Consider the following 22,192-nt stretch of genomic DNA (forward strand, 5'->3'; position numbering starts at 1 on the left):
TCACTTTGTAACAGCATGGGCCAAACTTTCTTAGGCCTGCTGTACCAGATTCCTAGTTATTTCTTAGCTGGAGTTTGGTTTAAGGAGATTGAGGAAATCATTTTCATGCACTCTGGAACCCTATTTAGTTCCTTGCCCAACAAACATTAAGGTTACTGGAACAATTTAATCCCAATATTCCCTCTTAATACTTTTGATTGTCTTTTCCATTCTGTGATTATTTTAGCTGGATTATTTCCCAGCAAGCACAGCAAGTCTGCTGGTTTTGAAAGTGTGCACGAAATCAAAGGCAATGAATTTGGGCAGGAAAAGCAGGAATGGATGACATCACTGATGAATCAGAAAGCATCAACAAATGGGATTAACTGCTGGTACCTTCTGTTTATTTTTCCATCTTCATAAAGCATTGCATGCCAAAGGCCTGGGCAGAGAAGACATGGATCACGTCCATCAGACTTTATGGTAGTTGCACATAATTTGGAATGGTTACTTCAAAAATGTTGAGAACAGTTGCTCCTGATGACAACCAGACACAGAATCCTGTCAAAATTGATTATTGGCTGCATCTGAAAGATCTTTGTATACTTTAACTTTACAAAATAAACTTTAAAAAGCTGAAAAAATAGTGTCCTTGAAAGCTTTGCAGCAATATTGTGCTGTAGCAAACTGTTTGCTGAGGAGAAAACAGAACTGAATAGCAGTGAGGTTGTATGGGTATAAGTACAGCAATAGAGGATGCAACAGGGTTTTTGGAAAATTGACTGGTCTAGAGACATTCCAATGTGCATTACATATCCTATTTGCTGAGTACTACTTCCATGTCATGAAAAGGATAACTTATTTATTTACTTTGAGAACCCACATGCAAACAGTGTTCCTCAGCATGGAACAAGCTGAATTCTCATAAATGTTGCCATATTTTACAGAATATCCAATTTCAACTCATAGATGGATTTTAGTTGCATTTACCTCATAAATGATCCAAAGTGAAATGGATTTATTACTTAGGGCAGTAAAATAAAGTAAAAAGTAAAGTAGATCCTATTGGAACCTTTGCTTCATTTAGATGGGGGTCATTTTCATCTCGGGCAGTAAATCGGCAGAGTGGATTGCTCAACCATTATAGAACCAGCTTGATTTTCATTTCCTTTGATTTCATAGATGATGCATAAAAGGTTATTCCACTAGTGAGCAAAATGTTGATAATAATCTACAAGGGAGAATTGGGTTAAGGTCTCATTTAAGAATGGAATATACTCTAATATCCACTTTGGTTCCACGTCCACATTCATGCACTTCCAATTGATGCCACAGGATAGCTATGAGTAGTGGGAACTCTGACCGATTTTCCCTCCCCAACCTAGAAGTGCTGAGGTCAAATATAGCATCCCAACCTCTATCCCAGCTGAAACAAGCAAACACGGAACAAACCAACATTTAAAGCTGGGACCTTCCTGGTCTGTGTAGTCAGCCACTCAATGGGTAAACTCATTGAGCAATTGAAGGAGTATAGCTCGCATTTTTAAAAAGGAACCAAACTTTCACCAATGTAATTTATTATATCAACTCAATCCTATTTACTTTTTCGGTATATGTTGTAATAAATGCCTTGAAACATTAAAATGGTTTATATGAGTGTTGCAATAATTAATGCTGCCTTATAAATTAACAGATAGATTTGATGGAGACACTTCTGATGAAAGAGGTGTACCGTGATTGGCTGAATGGCACCATCTCAACTCTAGTATTGCTGTAGAAGACCTAAAGTTATAGTCATATGGTGGCCTTGTTAGGTACTCACATTAATCTAACATTGTGCAGTTTTATGCAGTGTGAAATTTAGTTCAGTTACCAAATAGTAAAGTTGTATAAATAAACTATCTGGTGAGAACACAAACAGTTATACATTAGTGTTTCTCATAACAAATCTTTTATTGATTGTTTAAGTATGTGGTGTGTATTTTTTCCAGCAATAAACTTTTGGCTGCCTAAAATAAATGTAATAATTTAATTCATTTTTTCATCTCCTTATTACTGATGAAAGCACTGAGATGGCCCAATTCAAAATAAACTTTATTTTAAATCACCACAGTTATTGTGCATGTGAAAGAGACAATGCAACATAAGTACACAGCCTGCTTCAATAATTTGGCAAGTACACATGAACTAAGCCAGCATGCTGTTGTCATGATGCTTATACTAGCAACATAATGGGGGTTAGCAGCACGAGAGTGAAGTGGCATTTAACAATGCTGTTTTGCTCATGCCATTGGAACTCTGCTTTTCAGAATCGGAGCACCACTATGTACAGGCAAGACCAAACTATGTCTATGCATGCACAGTGATGCTCTTAAGTTACAGAAGAAGCCATAATGCCCTGTGTATGCAACTCACTTCACCTGGCCAAGCACTTGGCAATCTATTACTGGTGTAAGTCAACTGGCCCAATAATAATCAGATTCATAACCGGGGATCCCGGCTCTTCTGCATGTCATAATGTTATAACATCGTGATGGACATCGGTTCTGGGCATTGTGTCAGGCTTCAATTGTTATACTTTGGCCAAAACATCAATGCCCAGTCAGATCCCCATTATCCAAATATCTGAATGGAGGTAATGTAGGTGCACTGTTTTCAAGAAGAATGGTTTACTGTGTTATTGTTGAATGTATGCCAATACCACTGTAAATTGTATAAGTAGTCTTGATGCCATAAAACCAACTGTGGGGAATTGGGTCAAAATATCTATACTCCACCAGCACCTCACATGCAACAAAGACACAAGATTAAATAATAATTACCAGTGTATAAAATGCTCAATTATCATTTATTATACAGGACACTGTAATCTTTGGCATTGTACGCACTACATATTTTCACAGTAAAATAGAATTCTACTTTTCAATTTATTGTGTGTAAATTGGCTCTCGCATTTGCCTATAAAACAACTGTGAGCACACTTCAAAAGTAATTCATTGGTTGTGAAGTGCTTTGGGACATCCTGACATGAAAGATACGATATAAATGTAAGCTCTTGCTTTCTTTCATGAATATTATCGTTTACTGCAAAGGCTTTTTCTCTGCAAATATTTACCTTCAGCAAAATTTAGCATACATATTATTGGCTTTATTGGAAAATTGTGAAGAATTATTGACAGAATAACGTTATGGGGAGCTGCAATACTATAATCTGTTAGCCTGACTTTTTAAAACCAAGATGTACACTGGAAGGGTGAAGGTAGTAAAACGCTCGTCTCGGCTTATTCCCATATTTCTTTGGCAGCTTGTCTTCATTTCAACACCTCACTCTTTAGCATCCTTCCCATGTCTCCTTCAGATCCTTCATTGTCTACCATCTCCATTTGAAGCCCTCAGTCCCTTCTTTGTAAAATCCCCTCCCGCTTGTCCTCGCTCCAGCGGTGCTCTGATGACTTCTCATTCTCGGTGACTTTAATCTGCAACTGAATTCACCCTGCCCCATCTCCTGTGTGTTGGCCTTCCTCTGCCCACTCAACCTCTATCCACAAACTCTCCCATTGACATGCATGGCCAACCCTTGACCTTGCTATCTGTCACAGCTTTGCTACCTCCAAGGTCACAATCACTGACAGGGTCATCTCAAATCAGTTCTTCATCACTTTCATTATACACATCTCCACATCTGCTTCTAACCCCTCTACCCTCCTTCTACCCCTGCTAAAAACTACCTCAAATCCCTCACCATCTTTCTACAACACTCTCTACTCTATGGCCTACCACCCACACTGACATTGGTGCTGAATAACTGATGTACTTCCATAAATTAATTTCTTCACACACACCAGATCCTAGACAATCTCCCATCCCCACCACTCCCTCAATGTAACTGCCAGCTCCATAGTCTTTATACTTGAGCACACATGGCAAACAACTAACCTACTGCCCCCTCCAGAACTGTCTTGACCATTTCAAGATGGCCAAATCCTCCTATTACTCCAGAATCATCCTGGAAGGCAAGGAAAATCCCAAATAACTCTTCATATCAAAATGCCTCCTCCAAGACCCCTCCCTAACATGCTCCATACTCATTACTAAACCTAGATAAGAAGAGCGCATGGACTATTTTGCTTTCAAAATCAGGGCAATCCACTCAGCCAACACTCTGCCCCGCTTCTTCTCTACCTCCATTCCTCCAGTCCTCACCTTGCAGTTTCTCCTCTCTGTTCTCATGAGATAGAATTCATGGAGGAAATGTATCACCTCCTCTCTCAAATCACTTCCAACCCAGCTCCTAACCACTCAATAATTCCTTCACAGCCCCATGTTCATGACATCTTCAATCTCTCCATTACTTCAGACACTGATCCCACCTCTCAAAACCATCTCCACTCCATAAAAAGCCTCACTTGACCTCTCTAGCCACGCAGGGCATTAAATGCTTTGCACCATCCAACTATGCGCTTAACTCTCCTAGCATCCCCACTTGAGTTCCTCCAATCCAATTTCCAATCATCCCACACCATAGAGTCCAATGACATCTGGTGTGACTGTGAACAAAGCTCACTGTCTCTCCTTGTCTTCCTTAACATCTCTGCTCCATGCTTCTCATAGTCTACATCAGCGGCAATGCTCTCTCACTGTTCCACTCCTACCTCTCCTAATACTATATCTCCTCAAATAGTTTCTCCTCCTCTGCTCGCAGTCATTTCTGGTGTGCCCTCGGTCCCCAGCCTTGGGCTGCCCCTGTTCATCTTCTACATGCTACCCCTTGGCAATATCGGCAAACATGGGTCAATTTCCACATATGCATCCAGCTCTACCACTTCACCGCCACTGACATGAGTGCTATAGCCGTACTATTCAACTGCCTGTCCAACAACAAGTCCTGGACCCACTGAGTGTTTCCAGCATTTTCTGTTTTTATATCAAATCATGGATGAGTTGTAACATTCTACAACTCAACACTGATAAAACCGAAACCATCTTGCAAATACCTGCGTTTCTCTGTCCTGTTAATTGCTCAGGCTAAGCCCAGTGGTGCGCAACCTGAGTATTCTGTTCTACTGAAAGCTCCTGTGCACTCTGCAGCCTTCTGGCCTGAAAACTGACTTTAGTAACTACAGACTTTAATACCTCTTAACTATAGCCTACGTTTCCTTTAGGGCAGTGAGGGCTGATTTTATGGGATGGAGACCCTTCATCAGAATACAGTACCCTGGGGCATGGGGGAAGGTCTGTACCCTAGGTATTGACCTGCTTTTCTTTTTGTCTTTTCAAGGCCAGCAGACCCCACCTTAAGTTGTCAGCTTCTCTTATTTTGTTTTCACAACCAACCTATTTAATGTTTACAATCTTCTTGTCCTTTCCTTGGGTTGCTTCCTATTGTCTTAGATATTCACACATTCTTTGATGCCTTAATATCTTTAATACTTCTTTCTATTTTCTGATATAAAGATCATCACGTCATTTATTTATCTTCTGCTTTTCTTTAAAGTATGTTACAGGTCTTTCTACCAATATTTTATCCTGTATTGTTTCCTCCCCCTCCCATTTGTTCTAATTCAATAAAAATACTTGTTCATCTTTCTTTTTTTCAGTTCTGATGAAAAGTTGTGCGTGTGAAATGTTAACTTATCTGTTCTCTCCACAGATGCTGACTGACCTGCTGTGTGTTTCCAACATTTTTTTGTGTTTTGTTTCAGATTTCCAGTATTTACAATTTTTTTTCTTTTTATTCAATTAATCCAGAACCCTGTGGCCCAAGTCCTCCAGCACACACCTATTACTCCCATACTCATCAAACTCCCCTGTGCTCCAGTGAATCGGCTTCAAGATCCTGGTCTTTGTTTTCAAATCCCCTGTGGCCTTACCCCATCCTACTTGGGTCCTCCACTCTAACCATTCCTCACAGTCTGATTCTCAGTTCCGTTCAGCTTTAAACTATTGTGCCCCTGCCCTCTGGATCTGTCCCAAAATCTCATTGACTTCCCACCTTTCTCCTTGCTTTCAAAAGCCTCTTAAAAACCTCTTTCTTTTACCATATCTTTTTTTAACCCCCTGCTCCAAATGCTTTTACTTCTGGGTAGCACTCTGGTCTCTGAATCATGGATTCAAGTTCCCATCCAAGACAGGAGCAGCTGGTCTATGCTGATGCTTCAGTACAGTACAAAGGGAGTGCTCCATTGTCAGAGGTGTTGTTTTCTGGAAAAGACATTACACTGAAGTCCTGTCTGCCCAATCAGATGGGAATAAAAGATCCTGTTGGCATTATGTGAGGAATCTTATAACACCAGGTTATAGTCCAACAGTTTTATTTGAAAATCACAAGCTTTCGGAGGCTTTCTCCTTCGTGAGGTGAGTATGGGATTCCATGAAAGGTACTGCATATATAGTCAGAGTCTGAGTTCACTAAAACTGTTTAAAAAAAACAAAATATTTTCTGAACTATAACTGGGGTTGCGATCTGAACCTTGGAAGCATGCACATACAAGAATATGTGTTGCCTCCATTCCTACGGTACAACTGTAAATTAGGTGTCAGCCTTGACTCCCTGGTAGCACTCTTGCTCCGAGTCAGAAGGTCATAAGTTCAAGCCCCTCTCCAGAGATTTGAGTACATAATTCAGATTGACACTTCAGTGCTGTATTGAGGGAATGCTGCACTGTCAGAGGTGCCATCATTCGGGTGAGACGTTAAACTGAAGGTACATCTGTCCTCTCAGCTGGGCATAGAAGATCCCATGGTACTATTGGAAAAAGATAGGGGGAGTTCTTCTGGCCAATATTTATCCCTCAACCACCAACACTAAAACAAATTATCTGGTCATTATCTCATTGCTGTTTGTAGGACCTTGCTGTGTGCAAATTGGCTGGCACGTTTCCCTACATTACAACAGTGACTACACTTCAAAAGTACTCAATTGACTTTAAAGCACTTTGGGACGTCCTGACATCATGAAAATGAGCTGTATAAATGCAAGTCCTTTCCTTTTACTTGAATCAAGTATTCTCCTGTACACTCCCTCCCCGTGGGTTGGATTCTATTACAACTACACATCAGCTTGAACCCCCGCAACGAATACCAATAACACTGGGCTCCGTGGTAAACCTGTAAGGTCAAGCGGGGATTAAAGTACTGCAGATAATATATTCTGTGTAGAGCCTACGTTTTATATTTCAGTTTCACGGTTCAACGGAAATTGTAGGCAGGAATCTGGTTTCAAATCTAGCTAACCGAGTTTACTGTCCCGCCGCCATCGCGGTGACTTTAAAATATCAACACCCCACCACAAAACGGCAGTTGCAAATCCTAGGACCTCGTGAAGAAAATAAATCTCCATCTCACATGATACGCATCAAAATCAGTTCTGCTCGGAAATCTTTCCCTGGTGACGGTGAGAAGTGCATGCACAGATACAGCAACCTGACCATTTATTTCGCACCTCGGGTCTGTCCATGCCTGTGGTACATCCTATATTTTGTAAACTCCCATATGATGTGGGTGGAACAGATTTGCAGGAGCACAATGAGTAATGGCGTGTCAGCAGGTAGAGGGAGCGCGTACCCAGTCACGGCTAATGGTCGCCTGGGGCAGTAAGCACTGCTAAGTCTCCCGTACACTGGAGCTGCTCCGCACCGTGCCTACAACAGAGCGTCCGGGCTTGTTCGGAACAACAACGACAATGATCGCCAAAAAGATGATTCCCATCAAGCTAGACCAGTTCGAATATCCATCGCTGGAATGTAACTTACAGGTTTAAATGGCAAAATCGTCGATAGGAAACTGTGGATCTTTTACAGTGTTAGGTGCGCGATAAATAATGGAAGAGATCAAGCGTAAGGATTGACCGCTGAAATGATGATGAGTCTAGATGTAGCGCAATCTTAAAAAAAGAAACAGTTACAATAAGCCAGTACCTTAGAACAGATCTAATAGAAGCAGGAAATGTATCTGTTTTTAACACTGGAAAATCGCTGCTATTGTTCTCCGCTGCACATCGCTCAGGTCGATAATAAAGGAACTTTTTTACCCTACATATCACGCTGCACTTTGCAACACGTCTCGTGTATTTGAAAACCGATTTCTTGGAGCATTGTATTCATAAAAGCCATCCATTTAAAGGGGAGGCCTGCATCACAGGGAGCTCAATATGTACCCTTCAATAAACTACAAACTGAGTTAATGAAACCCAGTGCTGTCCGCAAAAATGCTCAGTGAATATAACTGCACGAGGCTAGAAACCACATTCATCCATCCATTTATCACTAGATTCTAACTCTGCCCGAGACAATAGGAATCGCATTTTCATAAAGGCCACATATAATAGTTTATTAAGTAGTGCATTTTATCAAAGCACCTTTTCCTCCTGACTAGGTGGCAGCGAATGCAAATTTACCAACATCAAAATGTGTGAAAACTGTAAATAAGTTGCTAATAATAGCAACAGATGATAATTTAGGTATGATATCACGTCTCCCTCCTTCCACCCCCAACAGTAAAAGGTAAAATTACTCAAGGGATATGAGTAATTAAAGCTTGCTGTAGTTTTTTTCTACAAAGGTCAGTATCGGAGGAAAGTATTCAAAGATCCAGTGGAAAGGCTGTCGAAAAGAAATATGTCAGCACGTTTACCTTTCGTATCATTGTACTAAATACAGTTTTTCAGAGAAGCAATCTGTCATGGTTCCGGAAAAATATGGCAGCTAATAATGCCAGTAAAATTCATGAAATATTAATGTAAAAACAAATATCGTTTCTAAAATAAGGTTGTGGTAGGTTACAAAGAGACTGATCGATCAATCGTCAGATTAAATGAATCAATTGACGGATTTTTTGGAAGTCGTACCAATACTTTAAAAAAGCAGTAACGTTTTAAATGAGTCGAAATAGGTCAAAGACTAATGCTGAGCAGCATTGCTGCTAAAGGCGAATGTCTCCTGAATAAACGTATTATACAACACTGACAACTTCCTGATACGCGGACATAAGGGGGCAAACAGCTAGCCCGGCGCATGTCAGCTTACAATACTATCACTGAGGCAAATTCTTTCATTGCTTCCAGCTCAGACATTCAGTAAATTTACTGCAGTGGGGGATGGGTGAGGGTTGTATCTTTTTCTCCAACCCTCTAATTTGGATTTAAAGATCAAACCAGCAGCAGGTTAATTCTGCATACTTCAGTCTGGTTGTAAAGTTAAAACATACGGTTTGTTTTCAAGTCTAAAATACAGTGCACAAGTTTCACTTCAGACGTCTTAATTCTGAAACTATTAAACTTTAGCGGTATTCTAGTAAGCAGTAAGTACGATTGTTTCTCAAACTGAACTACGCTTTATGCACACCATTGAAAAGTGATACCGTATTACAAGAAACCTACATCTTATCTTTACTATATTTTCCTTTCTCAGCACCTAATGGTTTGGGTTGCTGCACCAGAGGAAAATGTTCTCAACCACCGATACACCTACCCACGACGTCATAACCAGGCAATTTACAACGGATGTTATCTATCCACCTTACTATCTGCTCGCAGATGTCTATTTTATATCCTGTCACAAATGGTAACTACTAGAAGGTATACGAGACCCAGGGAGACTGCAGATTAAAAACGCAGCGACCCATTTTTTGTGGAATATAGTATCAGCAACATTTTTCTGGGTCACCTTTGAGCTTCTGTTAAAAAAATAAACACATGGATCTCAATCATAATTTCATCCTATTTAAATGCTATTGCAGTTGCTTGTTCAAAACTGACCAAGAATACACAATGGGTGGTCATTTATTCAATTTTTGTGTTCCTTATTTTGTGAACACTTTTCAATGTCCTTATGAGTGAAGTGGCTTCTACTTAAGGAACCCAAAGAGGACTAATGAACATTACATTATATGAGAAATGCAGTTGAGCCCAGTTGTACTCAACTCTGAAAGGATCAAATATTTTCAAGTTGAAATTTTCAGATTAATTTTCACTGTTGACAAATAAAACCACAGTATGGTATTCACTGTTTACATTAATTACTCACCATACCGCATTGTTAAAATTAACTGAAAGTGAATTGATACTGCCATTGAGCAAGCTCACTTCAAGCCAAGCAAACCTAGTATAGGTTTACTGAAGGTATATATACACATAAAGATTCCATTTCCCCATTTGTATTTTCAGTGTGTGTGTATTCTCCCTCATATACACACACACACACACACTGACTGAGCTAAGGTCAAAGGATAGAAGGAAGGTCGAACTCCAAACATATATGTTTGAAGTTCGACCACACACATACAGACATATATACGTACAGACAGGCAGAGAGAAACAGAGACTTTGCAAGATGGACTTTATTTTTCATGTGACACTCATTGCTCTTGATCCCAGAACCAATTCAGGATGGTCCTTGTTCGACTTTACGTGCAACACAATGAATCTTATCAAATGAAGTCAGTTTTACCAATTGCTCAAACATACTTGCACCTTTCAGAAGAATGTACAAATGACTGCTTCCTCAGCTTCCAGTTTTCTCCTGAGGAAGTGACTTATGCTGGGAGCTGACCCCACAGGTGCCAACAGCCTTCCAGCACCTACCCAGTTGGCTACTCTTCATATGTTAGTTTAGATAGTGATGGCCAACAAGCTGTGCATAACTGCAGTCTTCACCTACATCCATACATCTGTATTTTCCAACACAGCACTGATCAGCAGCGGAAACCCTGAGTAATTTTACTGCTTCTTAGTCCAGGGGACACTGAGAAACTTTAGGCAGTTTTATATTGATGGAATGCGATCAACAGCGGATTTTAAAAAAATAATTCTCAGTGTGTGGACATTGCTTGCAAGACCAGCATTTATTGCCCAACTCTCGGTGGTGGTGGGCCTTCTTGAACCACTACAGACCATGACAATAATGGCTTGATACAACTGAGTGGCTTGCTTCAGGGAGCAATTAAGAGTCAATCATGTTGGTGTCGGGCTACATATAGAATCATACAGCACAGAAGGAGGCCATTTGGCCCATCGTGCTTTTGCTGGCTCTTTGAAAGAATCATAGAATGTTACCGCACAGAAGGGGGCCATTCGGCCTATCGTATCAGAGCTGGCTGAAAAAGAGTTATCCAGCTTAATCCCACTTTACAGCACATGACCCATAGCCCTGTAGGTTACGGCACTTCAAGTGCTCATCCAAGTATTTTTTAAATGTGTTGAGGGTTTCTGCCTCTACCACCCTTTCAAGCAGTGAGTTCCAGAACTCCTGGGTGAAAAAAATTCTCCTCAGCTCCCCTCTAATCCTTCTACCAATTACTTTAAATCTATGGCCCCTGGTCACTGACCCCTCTGCTAAGGGAAATAGGTCATCCCTATCCACTCTATCTAGTCCCGTCATAATTTTATATACCTCAATTAAATCTTCCCTCAGCCTCCTTTGTTCCAAAGAAAACAACCCCAGCCTATCCAATCTTTTCTCATAACTATAATTCTCCAGCCCTGGCAACATCCTTGTAAATCTCCTCTGTACCCTCTCTAGTGCAATCACATCTTCCCTGTAATGTGGTGACCAGAACTGTACGCAGTACTCAAGCTGTGGCCTAAACAATGTTTTATACAGTTCTAGCATTACCTCCCTGCTCTTATATTCTATGCCTCGGCTAATAAAGGAAAATATCCCGTATGCCTTTTTAACCACCTTATCTACCTGTCCTGCTACCTTCAGGGATCTGTGGACATGCACTCCAAGGTCCCTCACTTCCTCTACACCTCTCAGTATCCTCCCATTTATTGTGCACTCCCTTGCCTTGTTTGCCCTCCCCAAATGCATTACCTCACACTTCTCTGGATTGAATTCCATTTGCCACTTTTCTGCCCACCTAACCAGTCCATTGATATCTTCCTGCAGTCTACAGCTTTCCTCCTCACTATCAACCACACAGCCAATTTTTGTATCATCTGCAAACTTCTTGATCAAGCCCCGTGCATTCAAGTACAAATCATTAATGTACACCACAAAAAGCAAGGGACCTAGTACTGAACCTTACAGGACCCCACTGGAAACAGCCTTCCAGTCACAAAAGCACAGTTCAACCATTACCCTTTGCTTCCTGCCACTGAGCAAATTTTGGATCAAACTTGCCACTTTCCTTTGGATCCCATGGGCTTTAACTTTTTTGAACAGTTTGCCATGTCAAAAGCCTTGCTAAAATCCATGCACACTACATCAAACACGTTACCCTCATCGACCCTCCTTGTTACCTCCTCAAAAAATTCAATCAAGTTAGTCAGACACTACCTTCCCTTAACAAATCCATGCTGACTGTCCTTGATTAAATGACGATTTATGTTGTCTCTCAGAATTGATTCCAATAATTTGCCCACCACCTGGGTTAGACTGACTGAACTATAATTACTTGGTCTATCACTTTCTCCCTTTTTAAACAACGGGACAGCGTTAGCAATCCTCCAATCCTCTAGCACCACGCCTGTAGCCAGGGAGGATTGGAAAATGATGGTCAGAGCCTCCCCTATTTCCTCCCTTGCTTTTCTTAACAGCCTGAGATACATTTCATCCGGGCTTGGCGATTTATCTACTTTCAAAGATGCCAAACCTCTTAATACTTCCTCTCTCACAATGTTTATCCCATCCAATATTTCACACTCCTTCTCCTCCTTAACTACAATCACTGCATTGTCCCCCTCTTTTGTGAAGACAGACGCAAAGTATTCATTAAGAACCATATCCACATCTTCCGCCTCCACACATAGGTTACCTTTTTGGTCTCTAATAGGCCCTACTCTTTCCTTAGTTATCCTCTTGCTCTTCATGTATTTATAAAACATTTTTGGGGTTTTCCTTAATTTTACTTGCCAATATTTGTTTATGCCTTCTCTTTGCTTTCCTAATTTCCTTTTTAATTTCACCCTGCACTTTCTATACTCCTCTAGGCTTTCTGCAATATTGAGCTCTTGGTGTCTGACATAAGCTTCCCTTTTTTGCCTTATCCTATCCTGTATGCTCCTGGTCATCCAGGGGATTCTAGATTTGGCAGACCCACTGAACCCCTTGAATCTCCCTCTTGAATGTCTCCCACTGCTCTGACACTGATTTACCTTCAACTAGCTGTTTCCAGTCCACTTTTGCTAAATCACTTCTCAGCTTAGTAAAATTGGCCTTTCCCCAATTTAGAACTTTTACTCCCGTTCTATCTTTGTCCTTTTCCATAACTATGCTAAATATAACTGAATTATGATCACTACCACCAAAATGCTCTCCCACTGATACTCCTTCCACCTGCCCAGCTTCATTCCCCAAAACTATATCCGGAACTGCCCCCCCTCTTGTTGGGCTTGCTACGTACTGGCTAAAAAAGTTCTCCTGAATGCAATTTAAGAATTCTGCACCCTCTATACTTTTTGCACTGATAAGTTAATATTAGGGTAGTTGAAATCCCCTACTATTACTGCCTTATTGATTTTGCACTTTTCAGAAATTTGCCTGCATATTTGTTCTTCTATCTCCCTCTGTTTGGGGGTCTATAGTACACTCCCAGCAGTGTGACTGCCCCTTTTTTGTTCTTTAGCTCAACCCATATGGCCTCATTTGATGATCCTTCTAACATATTATCCCTCCTCACAGCCGTAATTGTTTCTTTAACCAATACTGCCACCCCCATCCTTTTTTTATCCCCTTCTCTATCTCGTCTGAAAACCCTCTAATCAGGAACGTCGAGCTGCCATTCCTGTCCCTGTTTAAGCCATGTTTCAGTAATAGCTAAGATATCGTACTTCCACATGTCTATCTGTGTCCTTAGCTCATCTGCCTTATTCACTATACTCCTTGCATTGAGGGATGTACCATTAAGCACTGCCAAACTCCTTTGTTGTCTAGTTTCTAACCTTTGTTTTCTCTGACTTCCAAACTCACTTACTAATTTTCTGCCTTCCATTTCCAGCTCTACTTCTCTCGCTTCTGAATCTATGCTCAGGTTCCCATCCCCCTGCCAAGCTAGTTTAAACCCTCCCCAACAGCACTATCAAACCCCCAGCGGGGATATTGGTCCCGGCCCTGTTGAGGTGCAACCCGTCCAGCTTGTACAGGTCACACCTCCCCCAGAACTGGTCCCAATGCCCCAGGAATCTAAAGCTCTCCCTCCTGCACCATTTCTCCAGCCATGCATTCATCTGCTCTATCCTCCTATTTCTATACTCGCTAGCGCGTGAGTAATCCAGAGATTACTAACTTTGAGGTCCTGCTTCTTAATCTCTTTAAAAACTCCTTAAAATCTGCCTGCAAGACCTCATCTCTCTTTCTACCTATGTCGTTGGTACCGATATGGACCATGACCTCTGGCTGTTCACCCTCCCCCTCCAGAATGTTCTGCAGCCACTCAGTGACATCCTTGACCCTGGCACCAGGGAGGCAACAGACCATCCTGGAATCACATCTGCGGCTACAGAAACGCCTGTGTGTTCCCCTAACTATAGAATCCCCTATCATTATCATTCTCTTGACCTTTTTCCTCCCCCACCCCCCCCCCGCCACTGTACAGCTGAGACACCCATGAAAGAGTTATCCAATTAGTCCCACTCCCCTGCCCTTTCCCCGTAGCCCTGCAAATTTTTCCTTTTTAAGTATATATCCACGTCCCTTTTGAAAGTTACTATTGAATCTGCTTCCACCACCCTTTCAGGCAGTGCATTCCAGATCATAACAACTCGCTATGTAATTTTTTAAAACCCAGACTGCATAAGGGGGGCAGGTTTCTTTCCCTGAAGGACATTAACATTGGGTTTTTATGACAAATAAAACCCAGTTAGGTTTTAAGGACAATCCATGGTCACTTTTATTTTTACTGATACCAAACTAAACTGAATTCAAATTCTCAAACTGTCATGGTAGGATTTAAACTCATTATAATTAGTCCAGTCCTCTCGATTACTTGTCCAGTAAAGTAACCACTACGCTACCGTACCCTCAGACATCACTTCTCTTACACTCCTGGAAAGAATCAAGAACAGGCTATTGTCTATTAGGCTATTCCTCTCTCGACTCAAGCTTGCACCCTCTCCCTTTCCATCCAACCTTTCTTGTCTTTCTGTTTTATCAGTACTGTGGTCAGTGTTTCTGTGAACATTTTTTTTTCATTGTGCGCTTTGAGCTCCAAACAAGCTTTCCTATATATTCTTCCCTTTCCCTACATCCTCAATGTGTTGAAACGAAGACTCATTGTATAGCTTCCTAATCAAGCTCATTCTTTTTCAAGATCTCAAAACAGAGGCATTCTTCAACAATCTCAGTCTTCCCTTCCCTCCACAATCTTGGCATTACCTAATCCCCGATTTAGCCATCTCCTTTACTCTCTTCAACCTTGGTAGCGTCATGCACTATGTTTTCCCCTTCACCTTGGTTTCTCAATTTAAAAAAAAAACTTATTGTAGTGCATAATGGAATCATTTAGGCAGTCTTAGCTATTCGTGCTCAAGTTATGCATTGCTAATAATTTCCTTATATTTCTTGTAATGAAAGCATCATCTCTGCAAAGATGTTGTAATATATATGACACTGTGTTGCATGAGCCTACAAGCAGTGCAATCCTGGTACCACTGCGAGATAGCAGTATAACTGGTCTGACCTCGAAAAATTATCTTAGGTGGATTCACTATCAAGAGCCAGTACTAAATTTATGTTGTAGTCTTACAATGTTCACTGGTGGCACTTATCTGCAGCATTTTGGCATGATGACAAGACCAGAGTCTCTGTTGACACTGGAGATTTTGTACTAGTATTAGTCTAGTATAATTGTCAGTCTCTAGCTACTCATGTACTGCCATTCTATTTACTTCTGAATGAAAGGAGATGAGTCAACAGAATGGCAGGAGGCTTCCAGTGAAAATCTTTACATGCTGCTGTTTACCATTTCAGCAGGTACATGTGATCAGAATAACTGGCCTCCACCTTAGTAAATCTACATCTCCTTATTCAATAACAGAGTCCTGTACTGCATCAGCCATGTACAGCAAGGGTAGAAGTTATATTGAATGTAAATCAGCACTCATTTAAAACCAAAACTCCTGATATGAGTCTTGTTTACAGTGGGATCGATTCAGAATGCATAAATTGACCCAAATATCTGCTGACTTAATGTCTGATTTGACCTCTGAAACACAATATAACTATGGCAGTAATCTGCACCTGGAACAGTGCCAGTCCAAGATACACAATGGCTCATTTTCAAATAGTTTTGTACATATACATATATACTGTTAGAATTTACTTGTGAACCACTCCACTAGTGTATTTCAGAATAAATGGAGCATTTTAATTCTCTCTAATTTTCTCCTGTCCTCTTCTGATGACACTGACTTCCTTGACGAGATATCATCCCAGAAAAGGTCGCTGCCCTCTGTTACCTTGTGCAAGTGGCTATTATTCATCGGTGAGGTAAGATAGTGAATGTTGGCAGGTTACCCAAGTGTGGAGGTCATCACAGCCAGAGCTGATGGAGTCCTCAACTATCATCCATATACACACACTTCCAGCAGGGGCCACTGAGTAATGACTAGAATAGGAACCCTAGCCAAATTTCCCTTACCTAACCCAGGACTGCTGTGGCCAATTGCAGCACCCCTTCCACTGCCCCAGGGAAACATCAGCCATAATGGGCAATAAATGCCGGCCTTGCCAGCGACGCCCACATCCCGTGAACGAATAAAAAAAAAATACAGACATGGGATTGAACATGGTCTAGTCTATATGGCTCAGAGATGGTGACTGTATTTATAAGTCATCCAAATGAGGCATTTTAAATATAATCAGGATGATACATTTTACGACACTTAACTGTAGCAAGTGGAGGTGACTGTATAACAGGGCTCTTGTCATGACTGTACAATTGCATCCTTAATTCCTGTACAAGCTGGCAGGGCTACATTAGTCTGTGGAATGAACAGAAAAGTGCCTGGGGTGTTGTCCACACTGCTAAAATATAATTGCTGGATTCAACAAGAATCTCAACTGATACTATTTTTGAAGATGATTTATCCTTATTCTACCTTCCAACTAAGCGTGAAGGTGTGTAATGAGTTAGAAAACATTGGGTAGCAGATCACTCCAACTAGGGATAGGAGTAGGGGAAGAAAAATGTCACAACCAGCTCATGTCACAAAATACATCCCTTCACATCTGATTGAGAAGCAATGGGAAGCAGCAGTAGCAATCTTAATGGGTGGGGGAATAAAATGAAGGAAAACAAAGAGAAATTGTTGCATAAACATTTCCATATACTAGGGACCATGTAACCCATAAATTTGACTGGTAAATGTAGCATTTATTGCAAGAATAATAAAATGTATTAATTCAGGCATTACATTAACTTCCTTCCCTACTATCAACTCAGGTGTATGTTGAGCGGCTCGGTTATACTGTCATTTACTAATTCCACACCAATATTCTCTAGTACACTGCTATCTATATAGATTTCTAATGGTCATTTAAACAGATTTTCAGAAAGCTAAAGATTGGTAGAATTATTGTATCCATATAAAGTATGTGTTGGGGAGATCTATCTGCTCGAGTAATATTGCAAGAAGATACCAAAAATTCAGCCGGATTTACAACATATTTTTCTTTAACACAATTTTCTGTACGACCAACTACAGAACAATAAGTGGTCAGCTTTTCAGTATTTCTAAAATTTGTGTCTGAAATTTCTTTACTTGCATTATTTCATAGACAAGTATTCCCACTGTCAATCTACTTGCAGCATGCCCAATAGTGAATTTAAAATCATCATGCATAATTCCTCAGCAACTTGCAAATGCCTGACACATCCATCACCAAAAGATTGTAATCACTGGACTTAGATCCATTTCACATTCAATAATTACAATCTTTTCTGTTTGCTCATCAATTTTCTATGTAAATTAAACTGTTGTTAAAAATAACTAGGTAGGCAGCACTATATATTAGTGAACAACATATTGGCCATGAAACGGTAGAACATGGGTCTGCGGCTACAGTTCCTGCATGGCAAGCACCAATGCCATTAAAGGAGACATGGCAATTGGAGGCCAAGAATTTTTCCATAAGAAATACAAAAAAAATGTTCAAAATCTGGATGACAAGTGACATAGGGACCCTTAACCACAATTTTTAATTGTCAGCTCAAGTGCACCATTGACAGACCGCCAAATAGGTCTGCTCCCACTCTTATCAGCTGGGGAATGAAGTACAGCTTAAGGAGTCCTGGGTGATTAGACTTGACTCATGCTCTTGATCTGTATTTGATGATATTTGGTGGAACGTGCACTTTTATGAACAGGATTGGGCTTCTGTAATGGGTCCTACAGGTGAATAGACTTCCAGCAATCACTGTCCAGGCTCACATATTTGAGTCAGATACCAAAGGGTCACTGACACTTTTAGACTCACCATTTCTTACTGTGCGAATTTATTTTCTTTTGAAGTGGAAAAAAGCCTAGTAACTCTAGGGATAGATTTCAGGGCTACTGATTCAAAATTGAACTACCAGAATTAACTGACTGTCAAGGTTGACTATCCTTTATTGATGACTCTTACTGGTTGTGGAAAAGACCCCCAAATGAAAAAGTTCGTGATACTGGAGTATTCTACATGAGCAATAAGAACAAACAAATTGCAATGAGACCTATCCCATCCTGTGAAAAGCGTTGTCAGGTGATGCAGTTACAATGATACAGTTGATGCAGACTTACAATGATATAGGCCACACAAACATTTACAAAACTTCCAGGTCAGACTGAAAGTGACTGTACAATAGGGAACTGGGTGGAAAGTTCCAAAAACAGAACAAATGGTTTAAATTATATTTTCAATCCTAAACATGAATTTATAATAAATTGAATCTTAAGCAATCTTCTGTGTTTCCTCAATGTCCTGTGGGTAGACGCACCACATGATGTTGCACTGGGCCACACAGACCAAGAAAGTCCCAAGTTCGATCCCCAGTCTTTGCGGAGTTAGCTGATCTTGCTAATATCTGTCAGGTGGCAGTGCCAGCACTAAAACTGGCATCATTCTCTGCAGGTTAGAGAGGCGAGGAGTGCGCCTTGACTCCTGCTTCTGATTGCTAATCATTGACACTTGGTGAAAAGTGCACTTGTGCAAACAGGATTTGGGTCAGGTGTAATGGGTTCTACTGTTGAATAGGTTGCTAACACTCACTGTCCTGGATCTCACATAAAAACCAGCATTTAGATGAAGCACTAAAGGACCACTTCTAGCTATGCCCTCAATGAATCACTGCCTTCAGAAGGGATAAGGGTGATCATCAGAAGGAAAACCTAAGTAAAATACTCAAATTACAAATGGACTTTGTTACAGGGGAAAAGTCAGTATAGTTCAACAATGCAAAAAAAAAATGTATTGATGCCCTGTGGTGACGAGCAGTTTATAGTCATTTGTGTTAACCTCTGGTAGTGCTTTGCGAAGGGTGGAAAATACATCTCTTCAATTGGATCTCCGTGCCTGAGACAAAAGTGCCACCTCCTTTATATTGAGGCACTGCTGCGGGAGATGGAGCTGCCTCCAGCAATAAACTGTAATTCATCAAGACATTACCTCTTTACATCTGTACCAAAATGAGAAATTGGCTGATGGTGAGTACCCGGAATTCTTATCATAACTAGTCTTTGTGGAAATGATAAATCGCGGGGCATCGTTGTTGACGAAAGAACGCCCCTGACTACTGCCATTGCTGAAAGCTTCTGTATCTTCTACTGAACTAATGCAGTTCTGACGGTCAATATGGGATCAATTCTAATCACTAAAGCCTTTTGCCTAAAAAAGTTGGTTTCGATCAGCATAGGAACTCTATTTTCGCTGGATTCGATTTTTAAAAACTCAATTCGATGTTTTTTTTTGTATTTGGAACTTAATGCCGGTTTGTTAACTTCGGGAGGAGGTGGCTGCACGCAAATTCTATTCTTTGCACTTCGGCACGTTTACGAAACCGATCGCCAAAAACAGAACAATAAAATTTTGCACAAGTGCAGTGCTGAAGTTGCGAAATGAACAACAGAAACGTCGCCAGTGAGATTAGCCAAGTACGGGGTTTATGTTGCTTCTAAACGAAGTGTGGCTTCCAACCCTTACCCACATTGCCCGAAATACAATGTCTTCAATCTTCGGCTTTCAGTCCACTAATGAATGAAGGATTTCTCACAAGAAGCCCGTGCTACGGTCCAGTAGCTTTCTGATCCACATATTTATGCGAATCTACAAAGCCATCGCACAGTTCTACACCTAACCCTGCAGATCTCAGCTTTCGGTTTGATTCTGACGGCTGAGGTATTGTTTTTATACAAAAAAAGACAGTCCTGTAGACACTGTGGTGCTTGCTATTAAAAATGAATTGAAAAGCCCTGGTGATGTCGGAGTCGTTTTGTGTCGGCCGCCAGCAGCTCTGGTGCAGATTAATTATCCGTTTCGGCTTAGTTTACCACTCCCCTGCCCCGGGTGACCCCAGAGCAGAGCGACGTCTCAGACGGAAACTGATGAATAGAGATCAGTTACAGCGCTCTGCATCTCACCTCCTGCTCACAGGGATCCACCAAGGGCAGAGGCGCAATACCTTCTGTGCAACCAACGCAACAGACTGCCACAGGATTGCACAGAGATATGCTTCAAAACTGCTTAATGTGGGAGTCGCCCATTCCACTCCATCAGTCCCCAGATTTCTGTACTTTTGTCATTTCCTAAGCACAGAGTAAACCGTACACAACATGCTACACCTGTACAGTAAGAGACTGGCCACTTTGCGTGCAAAAATAAACATGTTATCCTTTACACACGCATCATGATTATATCCTTTGGAAAATATTAAACAAAAATATACATCGACGTGATTGAACAATAACTGATGCAAGAGTACATGGAAGTGGAACTGCCACGATGCCTAACACAGGTCGTGCACATTGCTTCCTGGGCCAAATTAACCTAAAAGGATTGTAATGGGTACTGTGCAAAATATTAATTGTATCTGGCAACAAATGCCGATTTCATAAATTGTTAATTAAATGATCTGTGCCTTTTTATCGCACCAAGTTGGCACCATTCTGCTCCTTGTTTTATTAGGTAATTAACCATTAAGTTAATTCTATTCTATTTTCAAAAAGGGATTGGATAAATACTTGAAGGGAAAAAAATGTGCAGGGCTACGTGGAAAGAGCGGGGGAATGGGACTAACTGGATTGCTCTTACAAAGAGCCGACACGGACACGGTGGGCCGAGTGGCCGCCTTCTGCGCTGTAACCATTCTATGATCCTAAGTGGCCGTAGTTCAGGCCTTCAAATTCGTGGTTAGGATCAAATGTCCCTTTTCAGAAAACAATGTTTAACATAATTCATAAGAACACTTTTACTTTAGCTATATCCTCAACCTGGTATCTGTAATGCGATTTATTACATTTGCTGAACTTGCTGAACCTTTTTGTACACGTGGGGAAAAAGGAACTCAAAAACGGTTTATGTATACAGCGCACGTCATGTCACCTTATCCTTCCTGCGAAGCTTCGCTGCCGTACTTATCCAGCTTGGATGGAGTGCTCGCGAGTCCTCCATCTCCAGAATCACCTCACCGTGGAAAAGGCTTCAGCCAGACAAGTCCAGAATCCAGATCTTGTTAAGTTTCGCTGGAGGAATATAAACCTCCGTTTATGACTCCTGTATATTTGATACATTCGTCGGATAATCGTCAACCGAAGTGTGCCCCCTGCACGCAGCCAGCGTCTGAGCCTCTACCAAAATCATTCATCAGTCAGAATCGCGAAACCAGTCTTTTCTTGACACCGTACAACTGTATCTGTTTAGTTCAAATAATGCGAGGGTTTTTTTTTTAATCCAACTTGATTGAGTACATAGGATCTCACAATGCCCCGTTCAACCTTGACACGGTAGTTTGTATACATTGAGAAAGGAAACGGTATGTAAAGAAAGTGATTCCAGCTGAAGAAAGCTTGGACATTACTGCTGCTGCTCAAAAAACGCCCGAATAAAGCAGCTCACGCAATGGTGCTGCCACGAAAAACCGCGACCTCCCGGCTCCCCACTCAGTTAACAAAGATTAGCAACCGTCAGGCTAATCTCTGAAGTTCTAGCGCCGCTTGTCTTTTGCAACAACAGCCTCTACCAGGATTATCTCCGAACAGAAGAGTCTAGGGCCTGCCTGCTACTTCCTGCGTTCAAGAATGTGG

The 22,192-nt window shown here is 41.1% G+C and overlaps 1 protein-coding gene across 5 annotated transcripts in view; it reads right to left on the reverse strand.

The window, feature by feature from the left end:
• bcor (BCL6 corepressor) overlaps positions 1-22,192 on the reverse strand; it is a 274,104-nt gene that overhangs the window by 124,580 nt on the left and 127,332 nt on the right. The window contains exon 1 of one of the 5 annotated variants that reach the window (XM_067992877.1): positions 21,492-22,072. The exons of the other annotated variants lie outside the window; for them this stretch is intronic. Coding sequence (XP_067848978.1) covers positions 21,492-21,560 — 69 coding nt within the window. The 5' untranslated portion in view covers positions 21,561-22,072. Of the gene's footprint in view, positions 1-21,491; positions 22,073-22,192 lie in introns of those variants that run through there. 5 annotated transcript variants of the gene reach the window in all.

Source organism: Heptranchias perlo, chromosome 11 (assembly GCF_035084215.1).
Source record: "Heptranchias perlo isolate sHepPer1 chromosome 11, sHepPer1.hap1, whole genome shotgun sequence".
In the NCBI taxonomy this organism is placed as follows: Eukaryota; Metazoa; Chordata; class Chondrichthyes; order Hexanchiformes; family Hexanchidae; genus Heptranchias; species Heptranchias perlo.